The sequence below is a fragment of the Gavialis gangeticus genome, unplaced genomic scaffold (genome assembly GCF_001723915.1).
Source record: "Gavialis gangeticus isolate Ggan-Ray unplaced genomic scaffold, GavGan_comp1, whole genome shotgun sequence".
Lineage (NCBI taxonomy): Eukaryota > Metazoa > Chordata > Crocodylia > Gavialidae > Gavialis > Gavialis gangeticus.
This window is the reverse complement of record NW_017729006.1, coordinates 24,171,979-24,182,734: the sequence shown is the minus strand read 5'-3', so window position 1 is coordinate 24,182,734 and position 10,756 is coordinate 24,171,979. Positions and strand designations below refer to the sequence as shown.

At 40.4% G+C, this 10,756-nt stretch overlaps 1 protein-coding gene across 1 annotated transcript in view; it reads right to left on the bottom strand.

Moving 5' to 3' along the window:
* Nucleotides 1-10,756, bottom strand: part of ITGA9 (integrin subunit alpha 9) — a 456,855-nt gene that overhangs the window by 418,408 nt on the left and 27,691 nt on the right. The window contains exon 4 of the mRNA XM_019508716.1: nt 9,243-9,366. Coding sequence (XP_019364261.1) covers nt 9,243-9,366 — 124 coding nt within the window. The remainder of the gene's footprint in view (nt 1-9,242; nt 9,367-10,756) is intronic.

Sequence of the window (10,756 nt, the reverse complement as noted above, 5' to 3'; positions counted from 1 at the left end):
GGGTTTTTAAGAGGAGGTTAGATGAACACCTTGCTGGGGTCGTTTGACACCAGTACTCTCTCCTGCCATGGCAGGGTGTCGAACTAGATGATCTGCTCAGGTCCCTTCCGACCCTAGAAACTATGAAACTATGAAACCTATAGCTTGTTAGAAACCCCCTCTGAGATCCAAACAGATGTGGCTCATGGTCTCTTTACACACATTCCTCAAGACAAATAAAGTACAATTCAGCACCAAAACAGCCTGTCACCAAATGTGTACATTATGCAACAAATTAAACCAGGCAAATATTTAAATTAATTACTTCTAACATGACACAAGAAGATGCAAGGAAACTACAATATATCCTAATATTTACATTTTCCAGAACTCCTTTGTTCTACCTCCTCACTATCATGTATTGGCATAATCCATCAAGCAGCACAATCTAACATGCATTTAACAATTTTGCTGTCTTTGATTGATGTTGTAGCACTCAAAACTGTAGTCCCATGGACTTCAAAGTGTTTTGAATCAGGCTCTGTATAACTTTGTCATAAACCTAGACCCACTGAAATAAGCAGGATTTTTGCCAACTGCTACCAGGATGTCAACCAAAGTCACTGTACCAGTGAACCTAAGGCAATCTAAAGGTACATGTTTAAATAACGGCCTCAAGTAGAGAGAATCAAGACAGATGCTCCTAAAAATTTGCAAGTGAAAGAAGAATACCACCTAGAACTCTACACCAAATTTTGGGCACTAGAAGATATGGAAGATACAGGTACCAAAGAGAGACAGGGAATATTCAGCAGAACAGTGAAGGAAGCAGCAGTAAATAAGATGGGAGTAAGACTGAAAAACAAAAAGAAAAATTGATATCAAGATTATTGCAGGGAAATTGAGAAATGAATAAAGGAAAACAAACATAAATATTTAAAACAAAAAGTTGCTGCAATGGAAAAGAAAAGATTAATCAAGACTTATTTAAAGGAGCTGATGAATAAACTTGAAGCTACCAGCCAAAGTTGACAGTGATAGATAACAAACATGGGAACCTGATGATAGCATGACAAGAAATCCTGAAGGTTTGGAAAGAATATTTCAAAGAACTTCTAAACAGAGTATGAAAATGAAGTGTTGCTGAATATCAAACTGTTGAAGTCGAAATAGTAGAGCCTTCATTAGAGGACATACTGATTCATGTTAAAAAAAATAGAAATAATACGGCAGCAGGGATTGACAATATTCCAGCCTAAAAATCAGATTTGAAGTATTAAACTACCACCTTCACAAGATGATTAAAAAGATCTGAAGAGAGGAAAGAATGCCTGAACAATGGAAACAGGCAATAATATGCCCAATTTACAAGAAGGGTGATCAAAGAGAGGGTAATATCTATTCTGGTATCTCCTTACTGTGCACAACATACAAAGTTTTCTCAACTGCTGCTAAACCAATTCCTCCGATTTGCATGAGAAATTGTACAAGATTACCAACATGAATTCAGCAAAGAGAGAGGAACCAGTGATTAGATATTGTCAGTAAGATTATCGCTGGAAAAAAATGGGAAGTTGTGAAAGATGTACCTCAAGTTTACATAGACTTTGTCAAAGCTTATGAGCATATTAGAAAAGAGTCACTATGGTCAGTCATGTTGGGTTTGGAACGCCTCAAAAAAACAGTGCACCTTATTAAGATGTGCATTGAAGGATCAAGAAATTACCTGAGAATCAAGGGAATACTATCAGACCAGACAGAAATCAGTGGTGAGCTCAAACAATGGGATGCACTGTCATTGATGCTTTCCAATGTGAAGCTTAAGAAGGTTATAAGAGCTGCTGAAGGAGGAGGAAAAGGTCTACAGCTGAACAGACTAAACCAGGTATTTACACAGACAGATAATATCTATCTGGTAGGAGAGGTAATGGAAATGGTACAAAAGAATATAGAGATAAAGAAGTTGGGTTTGCTATCGAAGTCAGCAATACTACATACATGATCAATCCAGAAATAAACCTCAAGATCACAGAAAGATAAGAATATGGAATAACGATGTGGAAAAGTTAGAGAGATTTAAATATTTAAGAACAGTAATGACCGAGGACAAACAAATAACTGAAGAAATCAAGGCAAGAATTTACAGTGCTGATATATACCTGTTGAACCTGCATAAAATAAAAGCATCAAGGAAGATCTCAAGAAAGGTTAAAATCCAGCTGTATGGTACAATTGTTCAACCTGTCCTTTTATATGGATGTGAATCATGGACACTGACAAAGGTAAACAGAAAAAGGCTCAAGTGTTTGAAAACAAAGCACTAAGAAAAATATTTGGTGCAGTACAAGAAAATAGAATATGTAGGAGAAAACATAAGAATTTGTGAACCTTACCACAACCTGATGTCTTGAGCAAGATAAAAATTAAATAGGCAGGGCATATTGAAAACCAACAAGAGAAGGCACATAAGGCAGATTTGGGAAGCTGAGGTGGAGGGTGTTGCATCTTGGGACAGACTAAGGCAACAATGGAAGGATAGCATAAAAACTCATGGATAGACAAAGATGCGACAAAGTGGAAGGAGACTGCACAAGATAGTAGGAGATGGAAAGCTGTAGCTAAGGCACTTACAGGACCTCAAGGCCTGTGAGACTAGAGAGGGAGATGCAATCCTGTAAATGACTATGGACACAACTGACTTTTCCCTACACAAGTAATCCAACTGGGATTTTCCAATTAGAAGTTTAAGATCATGTGACCAGTTGCCAATGTGGCAAATACAGAGCTCTGACTTTAACCAGACAGAACTGCATCAACATCAGAGACATTTAGATAGCTCTTCGGCATTTAGCATTTAGACAGCCAACTACAAATCCTGTGATGTCAGTACAGCTGTGCTAGAACTGGTTTTGGCCTGGAATTTATATTTTAAAAATCTTGAATATGCAATATTAGAGGGGAAATCTTAAATCTACGGGTGTCTACGTGTGTAATTAGGGGCCAGCAATAAACTGTGAAGCTTATTGCTGTGCAGTTTATTCTTCCATGGAAGCTCCCAGGTGTGTGGTTTACCCATGTGCCCAGACTGCAGTACATTGAGCCAGGTTGCAACAGCCTCAGATGGCAGGGAGCACGAGGGGTCAGCCTGCCAGCCTGGGCTGCTCCGACTGGGTTCGATGTGCTGCAGAGGGCTGGCTGGGGCACAAGGGTGCTTCAGTGCAGAGCTAGCTGGCAGGCAGCCCCAGCACTGAAGCACCCTCGTGCCCCAACCAGCTGGCTCAGCATCTATACATACACTACTATGCACAAAAAAACCTCTGCAGCAGGGTAGGACTTGTATTTTAGTAGCTTATTAGTTCTGGATGCCCTAATAAGGGTGCACATGTAGACTCTGAGATGTTCACTGCACAATGAATTAGTCAACTGCACGGTAAATGTCTTGTGTAGATGCACCCTTTATTCTTCTTTCAATGACCTAAACAAATAAAATGAATTGTATATGGTTAGGAATGGTGGAGGACTGTTCAAGATTTAAATGATTTTGCAATAAGCTGATTTTCATGCCTACTGAGGCTCACATTTTAATGGGACATACTGTACAGCTTTTGTGAGATGCGTTTCCAAGTCACTTACGTTGCCAACACTGTCTGGTTAAACTAACAGACTTATATTTCACACAAGTAACTGCTTATACTTTTCCTTATATCAGTGGATGCTAGGGATCTCACTGTTTCACGTAATTTCCAAGTGTTTATGTAAATAATACGCTCTACTGAATGAAAGGGAGACTTGAACCAGTTTAACTTGAATAAATATCTCTTAATACACTTATTTTTCTGGATAGTATTGAAATGCAGATTGACTTGGACAATTGCATAAAAATACCTTTATAGTGGGCAGCCTACTTAGAGAAAGATATTATTGCATTAGCTAAGCACTTCACACATATTGAACAATTTATTTGCATGATACCCTTGTGGGATATGGTCACGTTAGCCACTTCTACAGTGTGGTAACTAACTACAGCATAGATATACTAAAGCTCAAATACACAAAGGTATTTAAACATCCAATTCTCACTGAAATTAGTGGAAGTGAGGCACCAGAATACCTTATCAGAATTGTGTGCTCATGCACACGCATGCACATACACACACACACACACACGCATGCGCACACACAGTGTCAGTGAAATAGGTGATATCCAGATTCTGATCTTCTGATAGTCTATGCCTTGAAATAAAAACCTTCTTCAGGCCACGTGTCCCCCACCACACATCTTATCTATTGTTGGTGGTGGTCTCAGGCTGTGAAATAGTGTTTTGCTATCAGAGAGCTGCAAGCCTGAGAATGCCTTTATCTCCTGTTGTCTTGCTACTAAAGCTGCCAGCACCCAGTATTTCCAGACTACCATGTTTTATCTGCCAAAAGCTCCAATACCTACCCATTCAGGCCACAAACTAGGTCAAAACTGCCTCTCTCATAGTCAAAACTTGATAGAGATGTTCCAACCTCTCAGATCTCAATTCTTCATTTCTCTGCTCCCTCTGCGTATCTAATATTGGCCTCACTCTACTCCCTCCCCACTACCTTGCCATTGTCCGAGCAAAATTCCAAATGACAGAGACAGTTCATGAGAAATTGGAAGTTGATGGGACTTTCCTCCACCTCAATGCATGCTAGTAGCTACCACAGCATAGGTATACATGATCAGCTAGTTCAAATTTGCCAGCTTTTTATATCTAGAAATTAACATTTATATTCAATTTGGAGTATCCATAAAATGATTTCGGTAGCTCTGCCTTCTCCCACATAGTGATCACTTTTGGCAAAAATCAAAGCTGTTGGGGTGTTAATACCGATAGGCCTCTCTCATTCTTCTGCTGAGCTCTGTGCACACTGTACTGTTATAAAAAAAATAAAATGACTAGTCCATGTTCCCCATGCCAGCAGCCAGTTAAATGCATTAGTGGGACATATTCAAAGGCAGAAAAAAAGGGCTGAAATAATTTAAAATAGGAGTCAGGTATCTGAAAAATCACCTCCCTGAACAAACACACAAGAAAAGGATAACAAACAAAAGGAAAGTGTAAAATGCTTCAGAAACCATGAGCTCTCCATTCAATCACAGGTAAACAAAGACTCCACTGAGATCCAGAATCCCAAAAAACAAGGTGATACTTAAGAAGTGCCAGTTCCAAACAGCAACAAAACAAGCTGTTCCATACACAGGCTAAAGCAACACAGATAGCTCTCAGTTGTTTGTACCAGAAGCCAAAGCCGTCATATTTAACCTCAATCTCTCCGTTCCTGTTGCATTTCATCAAAATTGGAAGGAAATGGTAGTCATCTTTATGGCTAACACTGTGGTTTTAGGTTTATACCACAAAGTTGGGGGCCTGTATGGCTGTCTTAATGCCTTCCAGAAAACTGATTATCTACTGGACAATTTTCTGCCTCCCTGGGGAGGACCTCTCTGTTCCCTTGGACTTGAATGAGTGGGGGTGGGTACTTGTTATGCTGTTAACTGACCAATAAAAAATAACACTGTTAGTGTTCCCTGCAGCTCTCTCACATCGTTGCCCCCAGGGAAGCAGGAAACACATCCTGTCTGTCCCCACACTCTGCCAAATTGTCCCTTGCAGTGGCAGCAATCACCACCTTCCCTCTCTGCCAGATCATTAAGTCAGTGCACATAATAGGCAGTTGCATAATTTCTTTGCAGGCAATATCTGGCAGCCACTAAAACCAAGAGCAATCAAAAGAAAACACAACTTGGAAGACCCTAACCCCATACCACAAAGCACTTCAGTCCATACAAACCAGATTAGCTCTCAGCCAGAAAGATTCCACTTAACTATCAGGTCTGCTACTGCTTTCATTAACGTCTCAATAGCTTCCAGATTTCTGTCATCTGCGTCAGGGAGGCTGGGCGAAAGTAAAGTAGAGGGAAACTACTATCTTGTTTTACTGATACCATTTAGTCAGGAAGCTTCCATTTCCTACTTCGTTTTTAATTATTAAATCTGTATTATATGAAGAATCATCATAATATAATGTAGCATATGGAAAATAAGTCTGCTCCACAGTACAGTTGTTAGATTCCTCTCATTATAAGCATGTGGTATTTGCCACACAGCTTATATATAAAGGTAGAAGTCCTATTGCCTGATTCTGCAAACGCATACTATGAGGAACACTGCTTGCTTGTAGTCTCCCTGAATTCACCCATTATACCTGGAAGCAAGCATTTGTCAAATGGGTCCCCACTCCATAACCACTTCAGGTACACTGCAATTATTTACTCCAGAAAACTCTTAACTTCTTCCCTTTGTTTGCTCTGCTGTTCCTAACCCAGATTTTCACTACTGATTCCCCCCAACCACACACTATTTCCTGGAGAGAGGTTTTTTTTCCAAAAAACATAATATTAACAAAACCTACTAAGATTATTGTAGAATGAAAAGATTCTAGTTAAACAATGAATCCTCCCCTCAATATCAGATCGTAGCTGTCCCTTCTGTTTGATGATTAAGATTACTGTATTGATATCAAAAGTTACAGAATAAAACAAAAACCACTTTCACCCCACATGACATTTTTGTTATTTGGTGTCTGGACAATGGAATGGGGGGAAAAAGAAGAAAATCAATCCCCAAACCTACCTTTTAATTCTAGCATGCAATGAAATTAAGCCAGTATCCTACTACATGAAGAACTGCCAATTTTCCACTGGCTGCCTCACATATACTGGACACACATATTAGTATTTTCTAGCAATTCCTGGCAAATATCCTATGAGATTAACAGCAGTCTTGCTTTGAACATATAATGCACAGAAAAATGCAAGTTACCTTCTTGTCTAGAAACTACTTTTCTGATTTTTTTCAGACTAACAGGTCTTAAAACAACATCAGGGTGATGACAAGGGCTCAGAAGAAACACTGGAAGTGATGCTATATATGTAGATTGGTAATAAAAGTTAATATTGCATGACTCACAATGCAGCGCTTACAAATAAGGTCTTAGCCTGCTCCTGCCAAAAGGAAGAAAAAAACACCCCAAACAAATTAAAAGGATGGCAATTCAGATTAAGAAGATTTTTATGGCTTCCTCACATTGCATTCAGATCACCTGGAATGGCTTGTTCAAACATGAAGCCAAAACCATTCAAGCTTCATATTCATAATTTTAGGGACTGAAAATCTTCTATGGACCAAAGGCTGTTCTTCAGACAGTCCCAACCTTTTCAGGAGTAAGTTCCATAAGCTTGCAACGAAACCTGTGACAACAGGTTAAACAAACTTGCAAAAGGCTCACAGCAGTAAGCGACTTAACAAGATGTCCCAGCTTTGTTTTAACACTTTGTCTTTACTGAAGGGGTATTAAACTCATCTGTCCCTGCAGGCCAGATGAGTGGCCCAGGACTGGTCCACGGGCCTTATCAAGCCCATGCCCTCCCTGCCTCACACTCCCCACCCTGAGCCCTAATCCTACTCCAGCTAGACTGGAGTGGGTGCCTTGCACAGTGCAGGTCCTGGACCTGTTGGAGCAGGCTCCAGGCATCCCACGTAATGCAGTTGTGGACTGGCCAGAGCAGGTGCTGAATCTGGCATGCAGGAGACCTATGCATAGCACCCTCTACCCCATGAGGCATCTAAGTGCTGGCTCTAGCTAGTCCAGGGCTGTGCCATACATAGTGCCTACTCTGTGACGTTTGTTGCACACATACCCATCTCAAACCAGATGGAGCGGGTGCCCCATGCAGTTTGTAACCCAGACCACTCAGAGCAGAAGTTGTATATGGTACAGTCCTGGACCAGCCAAGCCAGTGTTGTAGGCACTGGATCTAGCGTGCTCAGATGGAGGGTGGGGGGTCCCAGTGAGGCCAGCACCTGGGGCCAGATGATGTGGCTCTGTGGGGCATATCTTTGAGCCCCCTACTCTACTGCATCTGAACAACCTCTAGTCTCCCACCAAAATCCAAAGCAATGTAAAACCACATCAAGAAAACAAGGGAAAAATAGCCTAATTCTCTGGCACAATTCATCTAGTTGTCACACATTACATTTTTCTAAACTCTGGACTAAGATGTATCCATTAGCAATGGAGGAACTGAAAAGGACATCTACTGTGTTATCTCTCCCCCACTTACTCATGTCATCAGCATGCCTGTCACTTGTTGTTGCTGACACTGGAAATCAAAGGCAGAGAAGTCTTGCCCACATCAAACTGTATTCCATTCTTGGCCTCTAACCCCCAGCACTTCTCCAGTCCGCTAAGGGAGTGGGGAGAAGGACGATGCTAAAGAAAAACACAGGAAAACACTTTCTAGAGTTTCCTGAGTGTTTTTCTAAGGGCTATTGGCAAATCTTGAAGATATTCTATCTTCTTCTTAATTATGTACTTATGTATCTGGATTGGTTAATTGCTTTTGGCTGAGTGAAGACAGTCTTTTGAAGTCTTTAAAAAAGGAAACATGGTATCAGTTCACATACACACAAAAGGAAAGATTATTCTTCTCATAAACTGAAAAATTATATTAAAACACCCAGGATATACAATGCAAACAATGGATAGAGCTATCCATTGTTCAGAACTCTGGAATACACTTTCTTAATCTTGCTGTTATTCTAAATGCATTTTCAACTGCAACACTACTTTGAGGGGAACTGAAAAAATGTCAGATGCTGGCCTCAGACGCCTTATAAAATTAACAATACAGAAACAACTGAAAGAGGCAGCTTTATGCTGAATGCATTATACAGGTATTCTAAAAATAACGGCTTTAAAGCAATGATTTGTCTCACCAGCCTCCTTTTATAAACAACAGTATAAAACTAAAAATGTTTCTGAAAGATAGATGGAATTGTCTCCAATTATCCAATCATTCTGAATGTCTATCCAATGCTACAGCTGAGTGTGCTCATGCCAGCTGCCTTGTAACATTCATATAAAAGAAAGGAAGGTTTTCTCAATACACTGTTTCAAGAAATTTTGATTTTTTTTTGAGTTCAACATGGCCATACAGAATAATTCACGGGATCCAATTATCATCTCACTGCCCATTCCTTTTCATCCAATGCAATTCTTCCACTAGGCTGTGGCTGGGTCAACATTACTTGGCCCAACATTTCATACATACACATGCACACGTATATATGAAGGTTGCCATACATAATTCTGGGGACAAGGGGTAATCTTAATCACTCATAATGACAAACAGCATACAAGCGAAAGAAAAGAAAGAAACTACAGCTTACCTTCATAGCAGGGCCATAAGTTTCGGCCATTGGACTGTAAGGTGGGTGGGATGATATTACAGAAACCATGGGGGAGAATGTATTCTGTCTCATAGTAGATGTTTTTCCAACGATGTGCACAGGCCTAAACAGATCATACCACACGGGTTACTGAAAGTTCACACCTGAAGCAACAAGAGGGTAAAATATGACCAAGTACTGTTTCAAGGAACACATCTATCAAAAATACCTGCTCAATCCTTCCCCTTTTTAGCCACCTTCCTTAGTCCTTCCTTTCTCCAGAAGGAATCCACTGATTGCCATCTCCGTCCACTATTCAGGCTTGATACCACCTGACTGATTGCAGCATTAGCACCTCCCAAGTCTTTTCCCAGCCACTGACATCATACCAATCAGCCTCAGAATAGGGGGAACCCTGGCTGCAAATCTAAAGATCCTTATCCTTTGGGGCCAGCCCGCCTATCAAGCAGACCAAGAAGTTGTAATGGCAATGGGAGGTGGCACTAGGGAAATCTTTTCTAAGGAAAAGATAAATTAGGTAGAAGCAGGTGGAGGAAAGGGGAAACGCACAGTAGGGAAAAACAACGACAATATAAGGAAAGGGGGAAAGGCAGTGGTGGGAATGTATAGATTCAAAAAGTACCCAAAGGCCTGATCACACTTGAAAATTTCACTGCCAAATCTGTTGTTGGCTTAGAGCAGCCAATATTGTTACATCATTGGAACGCACATGCACACATACATACATACACTTGGCTGCTGTTGTCAGTGTTGCCTATCCTCACAGAGAGAGTTTAAGTTGGCAGAAAGCCTGGTCCACCATGAGTAGGAGCCCAAGGCTTATAACTGCAAACCGTGCTGTGTTACTGGAACACATCCACCCCGGCATGGAACTGACAGATGTATGTCAGCTAAAAGTTTGTGTCAATTAGAGAGACTTATTTGAGTCACAGGATGTGTTTTGCCAAATGTGTACATGAATGCATGTAAACCAGTGGTAGAAAAGGCAATTTCTCCTGACAAAACTTTGTGCTACAAAAAAGGCCAAAAAACTGATGAATGGCACAAACTTAATATTTCATTTCCCATCCCCCCCCAACCTCTTGCCACCTTCCCCTGAAATATGTTTTCTACCTTATGATAGTAATAATACTAAAAATATTTCACCTAAAAATAAGAGCCAAGACAATCTGTCTGGGATACTGCCCTTAGTGCCATCTCAACACAAAAGTATGTATTCAATCATCATCAGGCTTGACTCTCACTCTCCTAAAACCTCTCTGTTCTCAGAATTAATACTGCACTATGGGTAGGCAGACAATAAAGAATCTTCCAACTAGATGATTACTTAGAATGAAAGCAAATCCATGTGAATCCAGCTGATATAAATCAGTGAAGTTAATGCATCTGATTTGCATCATCTAAGGATCTGGCTCACTTGCATAGAAAACCTCTTTTTCACAGTTTCTGCTACAGCCAGCTGAATCCTCTCCCCTTTTTTTTTTTTTTTTTTT